General features: G+C 35.3%; 1 protein-coding gene across 2 annotated transcripts in view; it reads left to right on the top strand.

The window, feature by feature from the left end:
* Window positions 1–23,121, top strand: part of CAPZA2 (capping actin protein of muscle Z-line subunit alpha 2) — a 56,807-nt gene extending 33,686 nt beyond the window's left edge. For both annotated transcript variants that reach the window (XM_022582719.3, XM_089917483.1), the window contains exons 4-10: window positions 6,488–6,551; window positions 10,702–10,908; window positions 12,375–12,454; window positions 15,550–15,628; window positions 17,568–17,639; window positions 20,800–20,862; window positions 21,586–23,121. In XM_022582719.3, the coding sequence (XP_022438427.1) occupies window positions 6,488–6,551; window positions 10,702–10,908; window positions 12,375–12,454; window positions 15,550–15,628; window positions 17,568–17,639; window positions 20,800–20,862; window positions 21,586–21,726 (706 nt within the window). In that variant the 3' untranslated portion in view covers window positions 21,727–23,121. The remainder of the gene's footprint in view (window positions 1–6,487; window positions 6,552–10,701; window positions 10,909–12,374; window positions 12,455–15,549; window positions 15,629–17,567; window positions 17,640–20,799; window positions 20,863–21,585) is intronic.
* Window positions 23,122–26,603: the final 3,482 nt, after the last annotated feature.

Here is a 26,603-nt window from a genome sequence, read left to right as displayed (position 1 = left end):
TTAAACCTTTTAAAGTTATATATACCCAAGTAAAATTAGTTTTCTTTACAATAGCATATAGCATGTTGACAAAAGTCTTACGGAAGTAAAGAAAACATACAATGTTTATGAACTTGTAACAACAGTACTTTCATTTATTGTGTTGTTCATTGTTGCTTATTTCCTCTTTAGTTCTTCTAGGTCCTTGTTAAATGTTTCTTGCATTTTCTCTATTCTATTTCCAAGATTTTGGATCATCTTTACTATCATTAGTCTGAATTCTTTTTCAGGTAGACTATTTCCTCCTCATTTGTTAGGTCTGGTGGGTTTTTGCCTTGCTCCTTCATCTGCTTGTGTGTTTTTCTGTCTCCTCATTTTGCTTATCTTACTGTGTTTGGGGTCTTCTTTTTGCAGGCTGCAGGTTCGTAGTTCCCGTTGTTTTTGGTGTCTGTCCCCAGTGGCTAAAGTTGGTTCAGTGGGTTGTGTAGGCTTCCTGGTGGAGGGGACTAGTGCCTGTGTTCTGGTGGATGAGGCTGGATCTTGTCTTTCTGGTGGGCAGGTCCACGTCTGGTGGTGTGTTTTGGGGTGTCTGTGGCCTTATTATGATTTTAGGCAGCCTCTCTGCCAATGCATAGGGTTGTGTTCCTGTCTTGCTAGTTGTTTGGCACAGGGTGTCCAGCACTGTAGCTTGCTGGTCGTTGAGTGGAGCTGTGTCTTAGCATCGAGATGGAGATATCTGAGAGAGCTTTCGCTGTTTGATTTTACTTGGAGCTGGGAGGCCTCTTGTGGACCAGTGTCCTGAACTTGGCTCTCCCACCTCAGAGGCACAGCTCTGATGCCTGGCTGGAGTAGCAAGAGCCTGTCATCCACACGGCTCAGAATAAAAGGGGGGAAAAAAGAGAAAGAAACAAAGTAGAAGATAAAATAAAATAGTTATTAAAATAAAAAATAACTATTAAAAAGTTTTTTAAGTAAAAAAAAAAAGAAGAGAGCAACCAAACCAACAAACAAGTCCGCCGATGACAACAAGTGCTAAAAAATATACTACGAAAACAAAACTAGACTAAAAAAAAAAAAAAACAAAACGGACTGACAGAACCATAGGACAAATGGTAAAAGAAAGCTATACAGAGAAAATCACGCACAGAAGCATATACATACACACTCACAAAAAGAGAAAAAGGGAAAAAAAAAATATCGTTGCGCCCAAAGTCCACCTCCTCAATTTGGGATGATTCGTTGTCTATTCAGGTATTCCACAGATGCAGGGTACATCAATTTGATTGTGGAGATTTAATCCGCTGCTCCTGAGGCTGCTGGGAGAGATTTCCCTTTCTCTATTTTGTTTGCACAGCTCCCGGGGTTCAGCTTTGGATTTGGCCCCGCCTCTGCGTGTAGGTCACCTGAGGGCGTCTGTTCCCGCTCAGACAGGACTGGGTTAAAGGAGCAGCTGATTCGGGGGCTCTGGCTCACTCAGGCCGGGGAGAGGGAGGGATACAGATGTGGGGCGAACCTGCGGCGGCAGAGGCCGGCGTGACGTTGCACCAGCCTGAGGTGTGCCGTGCGTTCTCCCCGGGAAGTTGTCCCTGGATCCCGGGACCCTGGCAGTGGCGGGCTGCACAGGCTCCCCGGAAGGGAAGTGTGGATAGTGACCTGTGCTTGCACACAGGCTTCTTCGTGGCAGCAGCAGCAGCCTTAGCGTCTCATGCCCGACTCTGGGGTCCGTGCTGTTAGCGGCGGCTCGTGCCCGTCTCTGGAGCTCCTTTAAGCAGCGCTCTTAATCCCCTCTTCTCGCGCACCAGGAAACAAAAAGGGAAGAAAAAGTGTCTCGCCTCTTCGGCAGGTCCAGACTTTCTGCCGGACTCCCTCCCGGCCAGCCGTGGTGCACTAACCCCTTCAGGCTGTGTTCACGCCGCCAGTCCTCTCCCTGCGAGCGGACCAAAGCCCGAGCCTCAGGTGCCAGCCCCCCACCCCCACCCCCGCCCCGGCGGGTGAGCAGACAAGCCTCTCGGGCTCGTGAGTGCCGGGTCGGCACCGATCCTCCGTGCGGGAATCTCTCCGCTTTGCCCTCCGCATCCCTGTTGCTGTGCTCTCCTCCTCGGCTCCGAAGCTTTCCCCCTCCGCCACCCGCTGTCTCTGCCCGCGAAGGGACGTCCTAGTGTGTGGGAACCTTTCCTCCTTCACAGCTCCCTCCCACTGGTGCAGGTCCCGTCCCTATTCTTTTAATATTTGTTTGTTTGTTTGTTTATTAGCTGTGTTGGGTCTTTGTTTCTGTGCGAGGGCTTTCTCCAGCCGCGGCAAGCGGGGGCCTCACTTCATCACGGTGCGCGGGCCTCTCACTATCGCCGCCTCTCTTGTTGCGGAGCACAGGCTCCAGACGCGCAGGCTCAGTAGCTGCCAGCTCACGGGCCTAGTTGCTCAGCGGCACGCAGGATCCTCCCAGACCAGGGCTCGAACCCGGGTTCCCTGCATTGGCAGATTCTCAACCACTGCGTCACCAGGGAAGCCCCGTCCCTATTATTTTGTCTCTGTTTTTTATTTTTTCTTTTGCCCTACCCAGGTACGTGGGGAGTTTCTTGCGTTTTGGGAGGTCTGGGGTCTTCTGTCAGCGTTCAGTAGGTGTTCTGTAGGAGGTGTTCCACGTGTAAATGTATTTCTGATGTATCTGTGGGGAGGAAGGTGATCGCGTTTTACCCTTCCGCAATCTTCCCCTTCCCCCCCCCCCCGCCCCCAGTACTTTCAAAGTAACCTTTTCCTCTGAGTTCTCTGTGGTAAATAAATGTGTGGGTTGTTTCATGTAGGTGCAAAAATTAGTGAATTTTTTTTAAAGTTAAGGAAATGAGAAACTTTGTTTGTTAACATCTTTATTGGAGTATAATTGCTTTACAATGGTGTGTTAGTTTCTGCTTTGTAACAAAGTTGTTTGTTGAAAGAAGAGTTTTTCCCCTGCAGAGTAAAGTTTAATGAAGGTCAGAAAAATGTTCATAATTATATAAGTGGTATGAAACAGTTACACATTTGAATAAAAAATGATGAAAGCATTGAAATTTTATTTGTCCAAAGGAGTATTTATCTGATGACTGTTACATTTAAATAAATTGGAGTTCTTTTTAAAATAATTGGAATAATTTCTCTTTTATTATGAACCAAATTTCAGGGACAGTCTTGGTCCGTGTTTCAAGAGGTATATACATTAAATGCCTGATATTCTGATCTTTTAAGGAGATTTTAGTCTTTGAGGAAATCAGTACCTAATGATAAAACAAGATGCTTATAGTATGACCTCAAAAAACATCAAAACCTTCAGTAGAATCTTCAGGTTTTCTTGCATGTGGTTATAGTCTCAGTAAGTGATTGCTAACTAGATGAACAAGAAGAGAAAGAATTGATTCTTTTAGTTGACTTCAGTAGTGGTCTTTGTACAGAAGAATTTCTCAAAACTCTTTGTTCAAATTCATTTTGCAGACACTGAAGTTATCTGTGAAGTACAGAAATACACCTTAAATCATTGATTGACTTTAGAATTATATTACTCTGGTTCACAGTGTCCTGTCTGTGAAATAATTTTCAAACAAACATGCTGTTACCCCCATTGTTCACTTGACTTGGTTCTGAATTACTTCTGAAATACCTCCAAACCTGGTTTCATCCTCAAAAGATAATGTATCACCTGTCATTGAGACTGTCTAGACCTATATAACATAAGCTTGGAAAGCATTATAAAAACATTTAAAATGTGTCCTAGTGGCAGTTTCACCAGAGTAAGTGCATAGCCATAGTCCTATTGCTTCTTCAATTGCATTTTTTGATACTGAATTTCTTTTATACAAGTACAGCTCCTTCTGTGTACTTCTTTTCCTCCATTCTTCCACCTTTTTCCTGTTGCTTTAACTCTTTTAATTTTAAATTTTTTTTTGAGAAATTCCTCTTCCTATGTTTTTGTAATGGGAGGGAACATGGCTATTCTTAAAAGTGGTTCTAATGGGACATCTTTACTGAAGGGCATAAAATTCAGTGTATTTCATAGTAAAATTAGGCATACTGAAGACTTGGTACTCTAAAGTCTAGAAAACTTTGAAATATCCAGAAATAGCCTTTTATTCAACAGACATATGAATGCCAGACTTCACTGTGATGATGAGACAAATAAACCTCTTAGGGATTTTCCAATGGGGAGTCAGACATGTTGAATTTCTGGCCAACTGAAATAAAATATAGAGGCATATCAAAGACCTTTGGAGCCCAAAGGAAGAAATTTAAAATTTCTATTTAGAGATGGTTTTTGAGCTGAGTTTAAATGATGAAAGCAATTCAAATAGTAAATAAGAGAGATGATGTGGAAACACATGGTGAAAAGTATAAGATGTGAATGACTAATGGTAAAGGGTATAAAAAAAATCTAAATACAGGAACAGGTGACTTAGAAATGGGTGACTGGGCTACAGAACTCTACAAGGGCAGAGAAATTATTGTTTTCACTGTGTCTAACAGAGTGCTTAACACCTAAATATTTGCATGGGTAGAGGGGTAGGTAAATGGACGATGAGTGGGTAAATGGAGTAAGTTTTCTGAACTAGAAGGGACTTGGAAGTCATCTAGTTCAAACCCGTCTTTTTTGTGGATATGGTAAGTGGGGCCCATACTAGCTAATATCAGGGTTCGAACAAAACCTAGATATTCTGTAATCTGACTCCTAGGTTAATGAGTACCTTACTTGCCATACTGCGTAATTGTCACCTGTTTAACTTGCTTTGAGCATTTAAGATACAGTTTTACTTATTTCATATTCATTGTCTTCTTTTCAGATTTCCTGTTCTTACCCCACTCCCAGATTATAGATGAACGGGGTTTGATATGAGCAGTAAAGGACCCAAGACCAAATTACTATCTAAATTTATTATTTAAATATGTCTTTTACTGGAAAGGGAACCCTAAATTCTAAGTGATTTAGAATACTTTTTAATCTCAAACATACTTTTGAGATAAATTCATTTAAGGGATAGTAACTGCCTGGGTATGTTGGGGCTATTCCTAAGAAAATTACAGTTTTAATGAATAAAGAAAATCTCCCTTTCCCTCCATACGTTTCTATATTTACCCCCATCTTTTTTTGACATGCAGTGTCAGGAATTTGACAGCTAGGAATTTAATCCTACTTTGCTGTTTTTACATTTACTAGTCTCCTGTTAACTCATCAGTAATGCTTTGCTCAATCTCTTCTCTCGAGGAGATTCAGTAGCTAACACCTAAAAATTCAGTGGACATGTTACCATCCAGAGTAATCTGAAAAGCTTCCAAGTAGATTAGATTTAGAGATGTACTCCTAAATTTAAAAATTCTCAGTATTTTTCCTAGTAAGTGGAAGAAATTTCCTAGGTTATAGACTTAATAAAATACAGTGTGATCTTTATTTTTTAGGTAATTTTTTTGTGCTATGAGAGTTTTTCCTACAAATGTATTATGTAGTTATGTAATACATTATTCTTTACTCATATGAAAGTAGAGAGAGGCTTTATTCTTGGATCTATCTCGTCACCATTTCCTAGTTCAGACTCTCAGCTGTTCTAACATGGACGTTTGCCTAATGATAGCCCAACTGCTTTTCTGCCTCTAGTTGCTCCATCACCCAATTGTCATATACACTGCTGCCAAATTAATCTTCAGAAGTAGTTCGTGGTTGTCTTTTCTCAAAAAGCTTCTGTAATTCTGCTTTGCCTCCCAAATGAAGTAATTTTTCCATCATGCAGGGCCTTTCAGTTGAAGGCAGTAAATATAACTGAACACCTGCTATATGCCAGGCATTGAGCTTGGTGCTTTCTATGATGTTGGACTTAACCTATCTTCTCCTCTTGTATTTTGCTCATCTTGGTCCCTCTAATTGAATTACTCTTCTCATCCCTCCAATTTCTGCAAGACCAGAGAGCCTACCCATTATTTCAAGGCCATTTCTCAGTATCACTTCCATTATGATATCACCCCTGATTCTCTTTTCTTCTTACCCTTGCCTCAACAGAATGTAATTTTTAAAAATATATGTTCTCTGTGATGTTTATTGGTCATTCTCTTATGGTGCTTTCTGCTTTGTGTTATGATTATGTTTATCATAGCTCCTATTCAACTGTAAGCCCTTTGATCTGTCTAATTACTCTTTGCATCTCTCACAGCACCTACTCTGTTTCCCGGTATGTTGTATACTAAATATTAGTATATACTTGAATAGTTGGATATGCGTCTTATAAGTGGCTAACCTTTACTTTCAGGGTTTTGAAGGAAAGGACTGATTTAATTTTTTTGCTAAGCATTGAAAGCTGGATGTCATTCACTGGTTTTTAAAAAGCCATACCTATATAATATTTATACCTAATATAAGATCAGTAGTAGAGAATTACATTTTTATTTAACTTGCCATGTGCAGTGCAGGAGACTTTTATTTGACAGTGAATTGTTTGTGATTTTTTTAAGAACATTAAATACGTAATTTTAAATAATTGACCCTTTTCTTTTTTAGTGCATTTGCACAGTATAACTTGGACCAGTTTACTCCAGTAAAAATTGAAGGTTATGAAGATCAGGTATGTTTCATATAAACACAGGATCTGATATTCTTTATTTCATTTATAATGGTTAGTGTATCCTGCAAGAATTGTGAAGTGGTATGTTTAAAGTTTAAAAAAAAAGCGTTCATTTTAATCATAGCCACTTAGGAGCAAAGTAATTGAAAATGTAGTTTCTTTTGTTGAGACCAATAATGCTATTAGCAGAAAGTTCCTTTTAGAAATATTCAAATGTAATTATTTTAAGATTTTAGAAGATAATTGCTTTAAATCTACTTTCTTGTTTTTTATAGGAAAAAAATCAATCCTATATTAATCCAAAATCTAGAGTTTATATTAGTAAGATTTATGTCATAATTTAGTTGCTCTGGAATTCTACAGTTCTTCATGTGAGCAACTTAGCATTTAGTAATTATTAAATCTTTTCTTTACAAAGTACAAGTTGGAATTGCTAAGCAAAGAAAAGCCCCAAAAGTCACTAGCATTCTTAGTTTTTATTTTTTGGTTTAAAATTACTAGTAATTGAACAGTGATTGTGTTTCTGTAATGCTTACATGAAGCACAATTTATATAAAACAATATGAAGAAGGAACTGGAGGTAAAACATAAGAGAGAGTAGTAACAATTAGTTCTCAGTGGCAAATTATATTAAAGCTTGCATTTGGCATTATTCATTATGTAATATGTAGTCTCATAGTTATAGGGGAAAAAGAGAGACCAGACAGAAGATGACTTATAACTGAAGGGAAAAAGTAAACGTGGGTAGGTAGGTAGGTAGGTAGATTTATGCATGTGTGTATACACACACATACATATAAAGGCATGTAGTGTTTCATTTCACGAAGCTCTTAAATTTTTTTTCCTTGGGAGATTTTGTGTTTTTGATTTTTTTTTAAACTGTTATAAACAGTGCTGTATTGAATATCATTGTACCTCTGGGCACATGGACCATTGTTTTGTTAAGGTAAATCCCTAAAAGAATTGCTGGATCCGGGGATGCATCCCTTTAAAATGTCGGATAGCTCTCAAACTCATTTTATGAACCTACTGTAATTTTAATACTTAAACCTAATAAATATAAAACAAAAAAAGCAAACTATACTAATCTCACATATGACTATAGGTTTTAAAACTTTAAACAGATATTAACAAACAGAATCCAGAAATATATCAAAAGAGTAATATGCCAAGACTAAATAGAATTTATTACAGGAGTGCAGGAGTGGTTCCATGTAAGGCAATATATTGCTCTTATTGCTTAATCAACAAATAAAGAGAAAAACCTTATGATACATCAATAGACAGTGAAAAGGGATTTGAAAACTCCAGCAGCTAATCCTCATTTACAAAAACCCTAAGTAAAATAGGGATGGAAGAAAACCTCTTAAATATAATATACTGTTTAACGAAAAACAGTAGTAAATATCAAACTGTAAACACTAATATAATTTTAGTTAACATAGAAAATTAGCCAGGTATGTCAACTTATCACCATTATTATTTATCATAAATGGAAGTATAGCAAATAAGACGAGAATGAGAACTCTTAAATCTTTGGAAAAGAACAGAAAACTCTTAGGTGACATGGTTTATATATTTAGAAATAGTGAGAAACTCCCATAAATTAACCTCCCAACCAGATTAACCTATTAGACTTAACAGAATTTTGTGAGATGGCTGAATTTAAGGTAAGTGTACAAAATGCATTAACTTTCCTCTATTGTGGCAAGTAGGGACTTTACACTAGTCGTGGTTGGAGGGGGAGGAGTTTCATTTTAAATTGTGGCAATACTGAACATAAACCTTAACAAGAAATGCATAGGATTGTGAAGAAAATGGTGGTTATCTTGAAACACATAAAACAGGTTCTGAGCAAATGGAAGAGCACACTGAATTCCATTTTGAGGTAGAAAGTTAAATTATTTAAAAACTAAAATATGAATTTAATGCAGTTTGATTAGAATCCTGATAGTTTTTTAATTGGTCAAAATTTTCATAAACTTTATATGAAAAACATGCTTGAAGAAACACAAGAAAATGTAAGAGTGGTGAGAGACAATTGCATTGCTAGATAGCAGAAGGTGCTTTACAACCAATGTAAAGTCAAATCAGTGTGGTATTGTGTAGACAAATAGATCAATAGAGCAGCGTATCAAGCCAGAATTTAGTTCCAAAATATATGAATATTTTTATACATGATAAGGTTATAATTTAGACAGACATATAATAAAGGTTATTGGTACCACTGGTTTCTATCAACTACATATGCCATATAGTTAAACCAGTCCTCTGTCTTACAATATATAGAAATAAATTTCAGGTGGATTAAAAATTTGTAAAATGACTAGAATTTTAGGAGAAAAGAGTCTACATGTATAATTAAGGGCACAGGAAACCATCTTAAATAAGACTGGAAACCCAGAAACTATAAAAGAAAAGATGGACATTTTGCTACATATCAATTATTTTAACTGTAGAATAAAACAAATACCTCAAATAAAGGACTCTTATAAATTAGTAAGAAAAAAACCCACCCAAATGAAAAATATTTGCTCACAGAAGAGAAAATGGCCCACAAACTTGGAGGTATTTAGACCTGTGAGCGAGAGAAATATAATTAAAGTAATGAGATATATTTTATACTCATCAGACTGAAAAAAGAACTGTATACCTGTTGATGGTGATAATTTGAAGGGAAGCATCTCATATATTGTTTGCAGAAATGTAGATTGTCACAGCCATTTCTGGAAAGCAGTCTAATTATGTATTAAAAATTAAAAATATACAAACCCTTTACCTACTGTCCTCACTGCTGAGAATCTATCTAAGAAAAATAGAAGCATCCAGTGGAAATAGAAACATTAGTATGTTAGAATATATGTACAATAATACTTTAACATTTTTAATGTGCCTATCCCCCCTCCCAAAAAGAGAACAGCCTGGAAATAAAGAGATGGTCCAACAGTAGTGGAATGGCAGAATAAATTGTTATACCCACATCATGGGATAGTATGCAACCATGAAAAAGAATGATGAGAGGTTTACCAGTTGACTCTGAAGGATTTCTATAAAGTATTGATGTTGAAAAAAACCAGATGCAGAAAAATATGTGTGCATTTTCATTCCATTCTTGTAGAACAGTGGCCAATAAAAGCCCCTGGATGTGTGTGTATGTATATATAGACGTGTATGTATTTATCTGTGTAGGATAACATGACTGAAAAAAATTCAGAAGGGTACATCCTGTGTTTGCATAATTTACATCAAAGGGATGGGGGAGTCCTGACATAGGTATAGAGTCAAAGATTGGGAGAGTCGCATGGGAAGGAAAAAGAGCAAAATTTTTTAAAAGAAAGCACAGAATGTCAAATTTATGTGTGTATAATTTAAATGCACATAAACAAAGAAATTACATTTGTTAAAATTTGGAAGTCAGTTGAAAACAACTGTCAGTGATTATCTTAATAAAAACAAGCAGCAGGCACTTAACAGTAGATGAGATTGTGGGCCCAGCAGTAATGTAGGACACACTGAAGAGGATTCTAAGTGGATTAAAAACATACCCTTGGGGCTTCCCTGGTGGCACAGTGGTTGGGAGTCTGCCTGCCAGTGCAGGGGACACGGGTTCGTGCCCCGGACCGGGAGGATCCCACGTGCCGCGGAGCGGCTGGGCGCATGGGCCATGGCCGCTGGGTCTGCGCGTCCGGAGCCTGTGCTCCACAACAGGAGAGGCCACAGTGGTGAGAGGCCCGCGTACAGCAAACAAAACAAAACAAAACATTCACTTGTAACCGTTCTCAATGAAGGTTATTACCAGTTCCTTAGTTTTGAGGAACTGGAGACTGTCCATAGTTCTCAAAAACAAAACAAAACAAAACCTGACTCCAGCAGGGTAATTAGACAATGGATTTTTTTTCCCCCACCAGGTAGCTGGATGTTATATTGGGAGAAAATCAGATCCACTGATCTGAGCTGCATGAGAGCAGCCTCATTGTCTTTATAGTCTGCTCATTTGAAGTATTATACTTGGGCCATATAGTTAAACCAGTTACTTGGAATAGAATTCTTTTATAGTTTTAAGGAAAAAGTTCAAGTGAATGTATAATATATCAGTATTTAAATGCTATTTTAAATATTTTTTTTTCCAAAATTCATTGCATCATTGAAGGTATTGATTACAGAACATGGTGACCTGGGAAATGGAAAGTTTTTGGATCCAAAAAACAGAATCTGTTTCAAATTTGATCACTTAAGAAAGGAAGCAACTGATCCAAGACCATACGAAGCAGAAAATGCAATTGAATCTTGGAGAACTTCAGTAGAAGCTGCTCTGCGAGCTTATGTAAAAGAACATTATCCAAATGGGGTCTGCACTGTAAGTTATCCAGTGTGCACTTTTTTCTTTTGTATTATGTAAATATGACGGTGATATTGTGATATCTTGAAATTTATAGTAACTTACAGAATGGACATTTTATAATTTAATATTCCTTTTTTTGAAGTAAATATTTCTAAGAATGTTTACTATTTTTTTCAAGAAACTTTAAATAGTAAATGTATTATGATAGTCAAAAATGGAAAAATGGTTGTACCTTGAATTAAATCCAAGTAGTAATTCTCATACATTGATTTGAGGAACATGATATGATGAGATTCTTTAATGTCATGTTCATGACTCATCTCCCTAAGTTTACATCAAACTTCTTTTCATTAAATTACAAAATCTTAGAACAAATAAAATTATTTGGAAGTGAACTCTTGTCCTCGTGTGTTTTATAATCAAATTTCTTAAGGTTTTAAATGTGATTCTTTCATAGGTTTAACCTATTTTTTATTTTCAGGATAAAATATGATAGAAAGTAGGAGTACTTTTTTTTCTTTCATAGCCTGTGCCTAGCTATGCTTTTTAGTACCCCACGTTTGTTTTTCTGTGATCTTCTTCATAGCCAGTGATCTTTTGAAATGCAAATCAGATCATGAAATCTCCTGCTTGAAATTCTTCAAAGATTTCGTGTTGCACTTAGGATAGAGTCCAGGCTTCTGAACGTGGTTTTCAAGGCCCTGTGAACCTGGCCTCTGCCTACCTCTCCAGCCTAAGATGACCATACATCCTGATTTATACCTGCTGTCCCAACATAATTATTAGTATTACCAATAGCCACCTCATTTCACTCAGAAGATTCCTGGTTAGGACAAAAATTCATATGGTCGCCTTAAGTATCTAGCTCTCAATAATTATTTGAGAAGTATAGCAACATAACCTAAAATACCTTACAGGTTCTTTGAATTATAACCGTGTTGATTAGGATTATTTTGGAAGAATACCTCAAGAATAAGGTGGTGAGGTTGAGTTAGAGGGTCCTTACTTGTTCCCAGGGAATTGAAAGACAAATTATTCATTACTTTTTAAAAGCAGTTGGCAAGAGGTGAAATAACATCACCATACCATTGCAGGCATTCTCTTAGTGAACTTTCTTAGTTGTAAGTAAATTAACTTTCTCACTTCTATCTCAATACTTTTTTATTTTAAATGTCTAGAGAAATGGCAACCCCTGAGATTGTGGGATGTTTATGCATATTTTGAGAGTACAGTTATTTTTTTCCAATAAACTGTACTTCATTAATTGTGAGCTATTTTATGATTCACTAAGAATCTGTGATTAGGTGTACATATTTAAGTATTTGTTTTTCTAGCTACTGTATTGGAATGATGACCTACTTTGTATTCTTTTATATGTTCTTGCCAAAATGCTGTACAATTTTCAGTATTTTATAGATGTTTAAAGTTGTATATTCTGTGGCCCTAAATTCACTCTTGTGTCTATTTTCTTTACCAACAAGGTATATGGTAAAAAAATAGATGGACAGCAGACCATTATTGCATGCATAGAAAGCCATCAGTTTCAAGCAAAAAACTTTTGGTAAGTTAAAATTTTGTGTATTGGGGAAGTTTGATACTGCTTATTCTCTTTGTAGTTCTTTATTGATTGGGCCTATACCTTGTTTCTGTATGATTGACTAAGAACAATATAATATAAAACTTCAGCCTTTTTATATAAGAAAAATATCTGTTCTATAATCAACCTGATCTTTCAAAGGTGGCAGTAAATCTATTGACACTCAGTGAAAAGAAGGTGGGAGAGCATTGGGTGTTTTTAGACTAGCAAGCAGCATTCTGAGGGAACATGCGTGCCTGTGAGCAGACCAGTTGGCAGGCCCATATGCTCATTCTGTGAAGGGGTTGTTCCTGAATGAGACTTACATGGGGGAGGAGGGCAGAGGTACTTACAAAGTGAAGAATGATCACGTTTTGGTACGTGAACTTCGGTGACTCTGAAGTAGATGTTTTCGTGTGGATTGCTTTGTGCTTGGTTGGCCAATGTGAGGAAGTAATGACACGTTTTGTCCAGTGAGGCAAATTACAGTCATGCCTTACAAATTTTTGTACAAATCATTTGCTTATCCCTTGTAAAAGTCCAGCTCCCCAAAGCACTGATTTGCACTCTTAATCTTGGACCTTTAACAAGTTGTTGGGCCTTTTTATTCTTAGACAAGACTATTTCTGAGATATCTCCTGTTATAAAATTCTGTGGCTCTCCAAGACTTTATAAGTTCAGAATTGAATGAAATCTTTACTTTTATCCTCCCTTTTTGATAATACAGTCTAAGGCCATCAGAGTAAGTATGGTCATAGTGTTTACCTTTTAAGCATATTAGTCTTTGATTTGTTAGCTGAGTTGGTTGGTGGTGCTGTTAAGGGTAGAGTAGCAGGTATCAGGAACCCTGTGGACCACTTTGGTCTATGGCCCAAGGTTGCTCCACTACTTAACCATCACAGGAATAAATGCAGGTTACAGGAACTTTTGGAGGAAAGAGATCCATTATCACTGAAGGAAAATAAATTCTATTTGTAAACATAGGCCTTAATGACAAGCTGCAGTTTCCTAAAAATTCTGTTGTATTAACTTACTTGTATGGCCTTGATATAAATGTAGTTTCTCCATTTTTGGCCTAAAAACTTGTAGCATTAATTTACCAGTATCCTAAGAAATAAGTCTTCACAAAATTGATATTAATTTGTGCTGTTTGTGCCAGGATATATATAATAAAATCAATTTTGTTGGGATTGAACTCGTTACTAAGTTTTAGTTTAAAATATATAAATATATATATATAAAATAAAATAGTAAATTTACTAGTTTTCAGAAATACAGTTTGAGTGTTAGCATATATAAAATGAAAATGATACCCTTGAATTTTCTAGTCTGTTTCACTTCACATATCTGAATTTTTTTTTTCTAAACTACCACTATGAACATTATATCATTGAAGCTAAAAATCACTTCCACTTTTTGGAAAAGATAATTTTTTATGACATTCCAAAGTGCTAGACATCACATATCACAATAACCTCAGTAAAATCTAAATATTTTGGTACAAGGAAATTACTTCAGTTCACCTCAAATGCAGATAGCATAAAAATCAGAAGATTCTAGTCATGATCATTTCTTAGATTTCACTAGGGACATTCTTTTCTTGGTCTCTGCTGTTTCCCTAACATCTAGCAGTATTGAGGGCTTAATAAATGTTTGTTGAATAAATACACATTTCTAATTAAAGCATTAATAGAAGAGAAGGGAAGAATATAATTAAAGGCTAGGACATCTTGACTGTTTACTCCATTGATGAAAGAAAGGGTACTGTCTATGCAGTGCAGTTTACTATTACTATATAGTAATGCCTTTGGAAGGATCTTTTGAAATAGTTCTCAAATTGGTATGATTACTTGATTTGGAATTCCTTTTTTCTTTTTTTTTTTAATTTTCACAATCAGTGGTGATATATGTATGTTGTCATTATAAATCAGAAATGTGTATGCTTAGAACTCACTAGTGCTTGATAGTTAATACCTAAATAAAAGGAATAACTTCTTTTGGAATCATGAAATAAAAATGAATAGATCTAAGCTCTTTTTCCAGTCAAGCTTCAATGGATAATTTTGGCTAAGTCACTCAAAATCAAAACATGTTATAAAATTATCTTTTATTTTGTAGAACATATACATTGTTCTAATAATAGTACTTTTCAAATGATAAGTGTTAACTTTAGGTATGAGAGTGCTATCATTCTGCAGGTTTTTGTGATTGGGCAGACTGCAAGAATATTGAAGGGAACCCAGAAATAATTCTGTAGCAAAGCCAGTATAGTGATCCATTAGCTCTATGACTGTTTTAGAAATATATACTGTTTTAAAAAAAACAGGTATAAGTTTACATATCAGAATATGTCTTTAGTATGCAAAAGAGCAAATAGAGGTCAGAAGAAAAGGAGTTGCTATGAAAAGGCTGTCAGGAAAAAATTAGGATAAAATTAATTATCTAGGAGACAAAAATGAATAACATGCCTGTTGCTTGTTTGTAATGTCACAGTTTCTTACGATTAATCTGTATCAATTTTATACCAAAAATCATTTTGGGATCTAGGAGGAGGATGTATGTGCCTTTTATGTGGAAACTTTAAGTCTAAAATTGGAAAAGGGAAAAAAATCTGATGCTTATAACCCTTTAAAGCCCTTCTCTTTCCAGATATCAAAATCTCCTTAAGAATGTTGTATTACTATCTATTCTTTTAAAACTATGGGACTTTGTGTCATTCACTGGATGGTAAACTTGTGAAAGCCCCTGGTACTCTGAACATTTATTCAGTTTTTCATAATTAAAGCATAAGTCAGAAAACTGATGTAGTTTTGAACTGTATTTTAAGCCTTAGCTTTAGAGTTCTGAGGTTGCATCCATTATATAGGTCATTTTTTATCAGCAGGATGAAGATTAAATGTAGCTCATAACTGAACGTAACCTCTTGATTCTTTTGAATATTTCAGGGATTAAAAAAAAGAATGTCCAGCATCCATTCCCCACACTGTCTCATACTGTAGTGTGAAATTTAAATCTGGAACTTAAAATTTATTCAAATTATTTTCCCTACCTTATTTATAGCTGCTGTTTTTATTTTTAAGGAATGGTCGTTGGAGGTCAGAGTGGAAGTTTACAATCACTCCTTCAACCACTCAGGTGGTTGGCATCTTGAAAATTCAGGTATGAAATAAAAAGAATTTGCTGATCTCTAGATGATTCTGAGCATAGAAGCAGCTAATTCATATGTTTACATTTTCATAGTACTCAATAACTGTTTCTTTTCCAGGTCTTTGTTTTGAGGTAATGGGAAAAACAAGTAGTGCTGATTTCATCTTTTAAATAACCTTGCAGTTCATTTCCTAGTCATCAGAAATCTGCAAGGATAGCTGACAGATTCTAAAAACACAGCTAAAATTAGATGCTACCATTTGGTCTGCTCTTCATACAATTTGTTCATCCAAGCATCTTCTGAGTTTGAGTTGTGCTGTTCTGTCTTTTGAATTGGAGTGGAGTTGAGTGAGGTATAATATTAATATATGTGTGTGTATAGATGTATAAGTATATATATATGTTAACACATGTACATACTACATATATCTTAAGTATCTTCTGTACTCATATTTGGCTTCTTATATGAAACCCACTAGAATTGACTCAGTGTAAGCTCAAATGTTTCTATAGAAGAAATTTGATAACTAAGAGGATTTAAATATGAATATTACTAAATAAGTTAAAGAAGAATACTGACTAATTTCTTTGTATCTTGGATCACTTATTTATTCAATACATTTGTTGCTTAACTATCATGAAATGTATTATGCTAAGAGCCATAAAGGAATAAAAATGAATCAGATGCACTGCTCTATCATTTGACTCCAGTATACATTATTTCTAGTCTTTTATCCTATTACTTGTATGTCTTGGTGTGGCTATCGTTTAAGGGCTAGAAAACAGAGGTTATGAGCATGGATTCTGAAACCAGACTGCCTTAGTTTGAATCCCAGCTCTGCCAGTTATTAGCTGTATGACATCATAGCCATTATTGTTGACATTATTTTTTCCTTCAGTTAGGCCTCTAGCTCTCACCTGGATGATTTCTGAGATGTGCCCCTGTTGGGCCAAAGCTTGTTGAGAGCCAGGATTGGCTGGTTCTATCTTAAGCACTTGGCATGATGCCTGGTTTATAATGGTTACTTTATTTTGTTGATTGGTTGGACCCTTTGCCATCTCCTAATCCACTTTTTTACATTGCCATCAAGAAAGGTGATTTTTAAAAATTTAAATCTGGATATGTTACTTGCCACTTGAGACCATTTTAGTGGTACACTCACCTACTAGATAGTCCAGACATATTTGCGTGGCATAGAAGGCCCAGGGTTGACTCGTCACCTACCTGTATATTCTGCCAGCCACAGCTCCTCCTCCCCAAACTCGCACACATTCCAGTCCTAAGTGCCTGCAGGCCTTTCCTAAAGTATGCTCTTCTCTACTAAGCTCAGTTTCCTCACCTTCCCTAGTTTGTTAAACTCATTTTACTAAGCCCAAGTATAGTGTTACCTCTTTTCTGAAGTCCTTTTTTATGTCTCAGAGAGAGTCTGGAGTATTGCTAATGTACTTTGTACGTACCTCTTACTGTGTTGTGTTGAAATATGAGGTCAGGGGCTGTCTTTTTAAAAGCTTTGTGTCTCTAGAACTTCCTGTAGTAGCAGTCATATATAGTAATCACTCAGTTAATGTTTATTGAATAAATTCATGTCTTTGAATTTGAGGAATTAAATGGTTGGTGGAAATACACAAAACAAGAGTGGTGTTGGGAGATAATACTGTGAGTTTGATTTTGGAAATCTTGAGTTTAGATACCAGTAGAACATCTATGAGGTAGAAATGTGCAGCAGTCCAGTCAATGGAGGGCTTGCCTGAGTAACTGCAGGAACTGCTACCTAGTTCCTCGCTAGCCTAAGGGCAGGAAGAGGCTCGCTGGAGTTTAAGGTCAGGAGCTCAGCAGAGAAGACTAGGTTAGAGCTGAAATCGGTAGTCATCTGCATTGATGTGATTGTTGAAGCCATGAGGATCTTGATAACTCCTGTAATATGGTTTCTGTAATTTCTTTTTCTAATAGGTTCATTATTATGAAGATGGTAATGTTCAGCTAGTGAGTCATAAAGATATACAAGATTCCCTAACAGTGTCTGTAAGTAATTAATTCCAAAATAAAATTTAAACAACCTAATACTTCTATACAACTAGAGCGGTTTTGGAATTAACATTTTAAGTAGTATTTCTACTTCAGATTAAAGTGTTTTCAGATAGATTAAAGATGGTAAGTAATTGGAAATTGGTACCTAACTTTTTTTTTAGCAGCTTTATTTAAAGAGATACAATTCACATACCATTCAGTTCACCCATTTAAAGTATAAATTTTTTTTTTAAGTATTAATAGGGTTGTACAACAGTCACCACAATGTAATTTAGAACATTTTCATCCTCCAAAAACCCTGTATCCATTAGCAGTCGTTCCCCGTTCCCTCCCACCAGCCCTTCCCCCAAACCCCTCTCAGCCCTAGGCAACCATGAATCTACTTTCTGACTCTGGATTTTGCTGTTCTGGACATTTTATATAAATGGAATCCTACGATATGTGATTTTTTGCGACAGGCTTTTTTCACCTAGCATAATATTTTCAAGGTTCATCCATGTTAGAGCATGTGTCAGTACTTCATTCCTTTTTGTAGCCAAATAATAATCCATATACCACATTCTATTTATATATTTATTAGTTGATGGACATTTGTGTTTTCTACTTTTTGCTGCTGTGAACCTTTGTGTATACTGTTTTTTTGTGTAGACATTGTTTTAATTTCTCTTTGATGTATACATAGCAGTGGCATTGCTGGGTTGTATGGTAGTTCTTTGTTTAACCTTTTGAAGAACTGCCAGACTGCTTCCAAAGTTGCTGCACTATTTTTACATTCCCATCAGTTGTATATAAGGTTTCCAGTTTTTCCACATCCTCACCAAAGCTTATGTCTGCCTTTTTATTATAGCCATCCTAGTTGGTATTAATTGTATCTTTTTTTTTTTTAATTAATTTATTTTTGGCTGCATTTTTGGTTCTTCGTTGCTGTGCGCGGCTTTCTCTAGTTGCGGCAAGCAGGGACTACTCTTCGTTGTGGTGTGCAGGCTTCTCATTGCGGTGGCTTCTCTTGTTTCGGAGCTTGGTCTCTAGGCACATGGGCTTCACTAGTTGTGGCACTCAGGCTCAGTAGTTGTGGCTCGTGGGCTCTAGAGTGCAGGCTCAGTAGTTATGGCGTAAGGGCTTAGTTGCTCCACAGCATGTGGGATCTTCCTGGACCAGGGCTTGAACCCATGTCCCCTGCATCGGCAGGTGGATTCTTAACCACTGTGCCACCAGGGAAGCCCCTGTTAATTGCATCTTATTGTGATTTTTATTTATATTTTCCTGATGGATAATGATATTGAGCATCTTTTTGTGTATTTGTTGGCCGTTTGAATAGCTTCTTTGGAAAAATGTCTTTTCAGATCCTTTATCTATTTCTTAATTGGACTTGTGTTTTTATTGTTGTAATTGTTGCTTATGTATTCTGATAGAAGTCCTGTATCAGATATATGATTTACAAATATTTTCTCCCATTCTGTGTGTCTTTTCACTTTCTTGGTAGTATCATTTGCAAAACAGAAGACACCAGTTTTGATGTGGTCCAGTTTATTTTTTCTTTTGTAACTTATGCTTTTGGAATATTAATAGAAACCATAGCTTAACCCAAGATCGTGAAGATTTACTCCAGAGTTTTCTTCTACGAATTTTATAGTTTTAGCTTTTAAATTTACATCTGTGCTCCTGTACTTAACTTTTAAACCCTATTGTATTTTTTTTCTCTATTTGGAGTATGATTTAATGAAGTTTTTCTGAAGTTCAGCTTTCAAATTCTGGAAATTTTGAACTTGGTTTTTTTTCCCTGCAGGGGTCTTTTCACACATTCTTTTCATTGAACATGCAACTATTTCTCTGCAGAATTTTTTTGTCCCAAAGATATTATAATATGTTAACAGTGACATTTCTGATAAACATTTGTTTATCAAATGTGTTGTATACCTAAAAGCATTAGTATATTATAAACATCAACTGCTAATATTTAAAATTAGCTAACTTACAAATATTTTTAAAACTTTATTTTTAATTTAAGAAAGCATTTGATTTAATGTTAAGAAACATGTGTGAGTGTGTTAGGCCAGATGCTACCTGAAAAGAAATGAAAGCTGTGGGATTTTTGGATTTTCTTTTCTTTTTTTTTTTGCTTTTTCTTTTGGTTTTTTTCAAGTTTTCATTAGCACTTAGGTGATTTCTGCTTTCTTGCTAAGTAGTATTCTTCTTGCAAAATTGCCAGGAAAGATAATTACTAATGTCTGGTCTCCACTCAGTATAGTTCTATATCGTGAGTATATATGTAATATTATTTGTGTAACAAGATACTTAGTATTCTTTGAGGAGTTTGACATTGAGTAAAGAGTCTTCCTAAGAGAGATTTGTCTACAAAATTATAGACTGGAGTTGTGAGATCTCGTCATAGTAATTAAACTTGACTAATACACCAATGTGTGCTGAGTGTTTTAGGAATTACCTTTTCACTTTATCTTAGAGGATTTTCATTGTTGTTTTACTATTTTTGGATAGAAAAAATGTACCCATTATATAAATACATATGTAAATATATATAAATAATATATGTAAAGTAAGGTGTTAGATAATTTTACGTCAACAATTGTTAACTTTTAGTGTTAGGAAAGAAGCAAAGAAATGCATATATCGGAATAAAATTCCAATATAAAAAATTTTTTTTTAAATTTTTTCCAGAAAATATTTAAACACTAAAAAATGCACCTTAAACTTTAAAATACGCTTTTTCTAATTGGTAATATTTTCTAAATGTATCATTATGGTGGTAAATATTGTTCAGTAAATATTTAGCAATATAGTCATTAACTAGAAATCTGTGACTAACATCTTACCCGTAAAGATTTTTGAAATGCTGTTAAGTGTTATAATTGAATTTTTCATCAACATGTACTATTAAGATTTCGCTTTCCTTAACCAGCGAAACACTAAAGCCATGCTCATTCTGTAGACTTTTAAAACATTTTTGCCTAGTTCCCCTTGAACTTAGGATAATTGATCTTACAATATTTTCCCTTTGTCATAATATCCATCTGTGTTATTTATTAAATTATAAGAAATCATTAACCATACATCTATTGACATACCTATTTAAAAGTAATAGTGGTGTAGTTTTAAATCACTATTTTATTTACTTTTGATTTTGTTTTTCATTCAGAATGAGGTGCAAACAGCAAAAGAATTTATAAAGATTGTAGAGGCTGCAGAAAATGAATACCAGGTATGATTTTCAAAAATATTGTATAATCTATATTTGCTTGTAAATAATGGCACTGAAATTTTAATTTCAGTCATAAGCCTGAATTTTTTCATTGTTTCACTATAATAAGATACAGTCTTTTTTGTGTGTGTTTTGTTTGTTTTAGTTCAAGTGCAAACTTGTGAAAATGTAGCTAAAACTCAGTTTTAGCTAACTGTGATTTCTGAGTATTGGTCAAAATAGGCCAAGATTTTAAATGGTTATTTTGTTTCTGATTGGAAATTCTACTTTAGGAGCTATTTCCCAAAGCATTTGGATTATATGTGGTCTCCTTAGATCATATTTCATTTTGTACTCTTTTACATTCTTTACCTGCTTTTAAATTGCACTCTTGAATTTAAGCATTTAATTTGTGTATTGGACACGTTTCCACTCCTTGCAAACAGTAATTTGTGAAATTGTTCTGAGAGAAATAGTAAAATAGATCCAAAATGAGGACACACAGATAGTAAATATAATTTATAATTTCATTTTATTAAATTTAATTATTCAAAATGATTATAAGCTTTTTCTTTTAGCTGCTTTTATAAATAGCTTTTAAAACCATATTGGGGTTTTTATTTGGCTTTTTAAAAACAGTGAAACAGACTGCTTAAATAAAGATGTTTCCTAAAACATCTGTGTGTTTTATACATTGTTCTGTTCCTTTTATTTCTTTAAACTTTTAACTACTGTTTTTCATAGACTGCCATCAGTGAGAATTATCAGACAATGTCGGACACTACTTTCAAAGCCTTACGTCGACAGTTGCCAGTTACACGCACTAAGATTGATTGGAACAAGATCCTTAGCTACAAGATTGGCAAAGAGATGCAGAATGCATAAGATGAACATTGCATGACCGGATCATTTTAGTGTCTTTGCGTTTTAAAAAAAATCATTGCAAAAGTATTCAGAACTGTCAAGCTACCCAGTCAGATGGGCTGTTGCCATTTAAAATCACTGTAATTAATTAGTTTGGTTAGAGCACAGAGCTTAGCTAATCAACCATTATTTTTTATTTCTTTTGTTCAAAGAAGATTGAAAATCAGTTTAGTTTAAATGTCTTTTACTTTCTTTTATGCCTTTCTTTCTTACAATGAAGACATGATTCCTCTAGTTTAATGTCAGAAGTTTTTTGAAGTGTTTCAAAAATATTTTACTTACCGTAACCCTAAAATTATTGTCTTTTGGTTTATGAAGTGGGTAACTTTTGATATATGCCCAGTTCTTTTTAATGGGGTCAATAATGGACATTCTAGTTTAAGGTGGTTGATGGATTTAGCCATATATGCTGCTAAAGAAATTGTCTACCTTTTCCCCCTTACCTCTTTCATTTATGTAAGATTGAGATTAGAGGGAAAGCATTTTCTATATCAATTGTGTTTAAACCTTTCAAGAAGGTTATTTAGCTAGCTTAGTGTTTAACTAAACTTTTTTTAAAAAAGACCAAGGTCTAATGCTGTTTTGAGATTCTGAATTAAATGAAAATACTTATTTCAGAAATGCATTTAATGCTTTTTTCTTGTGACAGTTATGCAAATTAGCTTGGATTCCATATGTCCCTGAGTTATTTTTATCATAAAGCCACAAATATATTATAACAAGGCAAATTGTAATATATATAATCCTGAACTCATGACCATGTCTCAGTTTATTTTTTTCTTGGATTGAAAAGTACTAAAATTCAATGTGACATTAAAATGAAACGAGAACATTTCATTTTATACTATTTATTTGAGTATAAAAATCACTTACCAGTGAATCATATATACTATTTTAAAATACTTTCTTTGGATATTTGTGATTCTTAACTGGTTGTAAATTAGAAAAGTTGGGAGTACATGTGGTGTGCAGTTAAGTCTAAATTTTTCCATCTTCCTATGCATCATAAGCATGTTTGTAATATTTTGAAAAATACATTTACTGATGGTACAGGAATTTCAAGCCTGTGGTGAATGTTAGTATTTACTATAGGGAGGGTGGATTTGTGGTTTCATTCAGTTGAGTATTGCTTATTATACTCCAGTGGAATCCTTTCCTCACATACTCCTGTGGATGTCTGGGCCTGGAAATGTTTTTTTAAAAAACACCACTTTTATTTTGTACAATAAAATATTTCATTAGCTTGAATTGTATAGATTTTAAAAATTCTCTCAATGAAAGCATGTTGTTTAATATCTTTTTAAAAATCACAGTTGGGCTTTGAAAGCATTGAGAATATAATATGAAATTATGACATTTTTGGTTAAATCATTTTTTCTAGTTTTAAAATGCAAGTTTTGTCATATTGAGATTCCGGAAGAAAATGAATTAGCAGTGTTAATTATTCTCTTTTTTAAAACACATTTTCAAAGGTCTGATGATTCTGAGCTAAACACTAGGTGAATCTTTAATTGATTAGCTTAATCGTGTCAACTGGGCTATCATGGGATTATATCCCCTGAAGGTCAATTACTTTGGCTCTGTTTTATGACCTAGAATGCTGTTGTAAAAATATATGTAATTGTTTTTATTTTATTATTAATTTTATTATTTTTTTATACAGCAGGTTCTTATTAGTTATCTATTTTATACATATTAGTGTATATATGTCAGTCACAATCTCCCAATTCATCCCACCCCCCCAACTTGGTGTCCATACGTTTGTTCTCTTATGTAATTGTTTTTAAGGTGATGTGCATGTAAAAGGTCATACTTATCAAAATAATTTAGAGTACAGTCTGAGATAATGGTTGTGCTATAGACTTCGTCTTCTATAGTCTAAGAATAGCATTTTATTAAAGTGGAAGAAGATTAGAAACACAAAGTATCCTAAATCTCAGGGATGTCTTTTTAATAGGAGTCATAATGTCTACTGTGTTGAATAGGCCAAAGTGTGGAGATAAAGGCAAAATTAGAACAAAATTAGGAGGCTGCTGCAGGAATCTGGTGGAGAGAGAAAGCTGGCTTGGCCTGTGGTGGTAGCTGTAGGCTGTAGAGGTAGTGATATCTGGATATATGTTAAAGATAAAAGCAAGTGTATTTGCCAGGGTTGGTTGTGGAATGTGAGGGATGTCAAGGACATTTGGGGGTTGAGAAATTGGGGAAGATTCAGGGTTGGGGAGGCCTGGGAACTTGGTTTTCAAGGGGGAAATATCATGTAGCAGTTAGATACTGGAGATAGGAGGTAGAGGAGTGCTCTGGACCAGAAGAATGGGAGAGCAAACAGACCTGGGAAACATACTTTGATAGCCAGGCAAAATGAAGGACTACTCAAAGTTAGTGATAATCTAATGAGACCACTAAGTATGACTGAATGTTTTTCTTCAGCCATGTAACACTGCATGAGTGCAGGCACAGAGTAGGTGAATTGGATTTAACCAAGGTTGTGGTTTTACCAAGTGAGTCTGACTGCCCCCATGAAGAGGGGCAGGGTTTTAATGATAACCTGGAAATTTCAGCTAGGTAAGCGGGGAAGTGCGGACATGAGAGGAGAGGAGGGATAGTGAAAATGTGGCACCATCAATGTATTATAGGTATGTTTAGAAGGAATGACCTGGAAATGTAGGAGGTAGGGGTTAGAGTGATATGCTTAAAATTGAGAATTTGAGGAGTTAGACTTATCTGTCATGACAAGTATGATCAAGGGGGTGACTGGCTGAGTAGGAGAGGAGAGGAGTTAAGGAACCATGAAGCCCGGGCTTGCTGTGGATGTTGCAGTCAAGAATTACGATAGAAGTAAATGTTCTGACGTGATACATTTGACAGATATTTATGAGGTTTTTCCTCATTTGGGATTTTGGAAACTAAAATGGGGACAGGAGCATTAAAATGGTATCCTGGAAGTTCTGGTTCATTAAAAATGTTCTGGGATGGACTTCCCTGGTGGTGCAGTGGTTAAGACTCCAAGATTCCACTGCAGGGGGCATGGGTTCGATCCCTGGTCTGGGAATTAAGATCCTGCATGCTGTTCAGCACGGCCAAAAAAAAAAGCACTTCCTTTAGGAATGTTCTTGGAAAGTGAAATTCTTAGGAAAATAATTAAGGACAATTACAGATAATTCTCCAGCATTGGGGTGGCCCTTTTTGTGATTAAAATCATTTTTGACTTTTAATCACACCAGAAACTTCGGGATAATGCAAGATCCTTTGAAAATATCTTCCATACTGATCATCAGTTTACGCTTTTGCCAACTAGTGGTTATAAAATATAAAGGCATATTTTGCCAAACACAGGAGTTTGGTAATGCATGTATGTTATTAAATTTCCTAAGAAGAGGGTGTATTTCTGTTCACTTCTTTACAGAAGATTATTTAAAAGCAGAATCACAATGTACATGGTATTCCTAAGTTGTAGTGTTTTGGGCCTGAAACTGAAACTTTTTAACAAGGCTCTTTGTATAGGCATCTTCAAATTTCACTTTCTGCATATTATGCAAAAGCTTTATTGTAGGACTGGCTAGTAATGCTAGCTATTAGAGAATATGCAAAATATTCACTAATTAAAATAACCAGTTAAACTTTTAAGGCCTAATTGGTATTAGAAATTAATGTCAGGTCATTCAAGATTAATCACAGTGTTCAGAGGACTGTTCTAGGCATCGTAGAGTCAGGAGAATATAAAATTGTTTCTTAAAGGAGTCTACAGGGTAGTCATGGTACTATAGCAGTGTTTTCTAATTTTTTCACATCATAACCTGTATGGAAAAATGGTGGTAATTTTAAGACAGTCTGGGAGAAACAGATGAGTCTGCTTGCCAGCTGTCCTAAGGGTTGAGGGGATCAGAATCTTCATACACCTTGAACCTATTTAGGAAGGTGTGTAAAATACTTTAAGGTTGTTTACAAGATGCACTTCAAGCCTAACTTACCAAAGGTAAGTTAAAGGTAAGACATCCTTCTAAAGGGATGTCAGGCCAAGGAAGTTCTCCTGGAAAGGACGAGTTTAAACTGTACTTCACACTTTTTTTTTTGTAAGTATGCATGTAACTGGTAGGCAGGAAATCCTCTTGTATTTCATCGAAGCATCAAAATACAGATAACAGCATATCACCCTCTCTGGTATGTCATAGGTCAAATAGCATTACCCAGTTGAAAACGAAATCTGACTTTGTTTCTTTCTTTATACATTTCACAGTACAAAATGAAGTCAACACAAAGGGTAAAATTTTAAATGTGTTCTTATAAAACTGGAGTATGACTAATAAGATACTAAAGCATTTTTATCTCTAGTTTTGGTATAATCTAAGAAAATTGTACTAGTTAGTTTAATGTTAGTTGTAACATGTAGTGTTAAAAACTCGATGTTCATTTTTTTTTTTGTAGTGTGACTATCGGAGAACTAACATTGTCGCAAACTGACTAGAGAGCACATGTGTCACAGATGTCAAACCAGCCTTTCATTCTAATAACATCTTCACTACATGAACTTAAAGCTATCTGATTAATAGAAGACTGTTAAGGAAACAAAGTTGGTTGGTATGTCTTAGAAGATGATTTCTTCAGGAAATTTGTAGAATGCCCAGCTCTTAAACCAAATAAATATCCAAGGAGTTCTCTTACTAAAAGATACCCCTTAAAGTCTTCTTGACTAAACCACAAAAATCACTGCCTTCCTCCTTGACTTCAAGTTTTGTGCTGCTAACTTAGTAGAATCTGAACACTGATGCAGATCTCTTCCAGATTTCTTCCTGAAATTGAGGCCTTGCTCCTTGTTTCCCAAAAGAACGCTAAAGAGGAAT

Source organism: Delphinapterus leucas, chromosome 9 (assembly GCF_059928025.1).
Source record: "Delphinapterus leucas isolate spDelLeu-1000000601 "Yukka" chromosome 9, BTC_Dleu_Yukka2, whole genome shotgun sequence".
Taxonomy (NCBI): domain Eukaryota; kingdom Metazoa; phylum Chordata; class Mammalia; order Artiodactyla; family Monodontidae; genus Delphinapterus; species Delphinapterus leucas.
The sequence above is the reverse complement of the archived record's forward strand: the minus strand, read 5'-3'. Positions and strand labels throughout refer to the sequence as shown.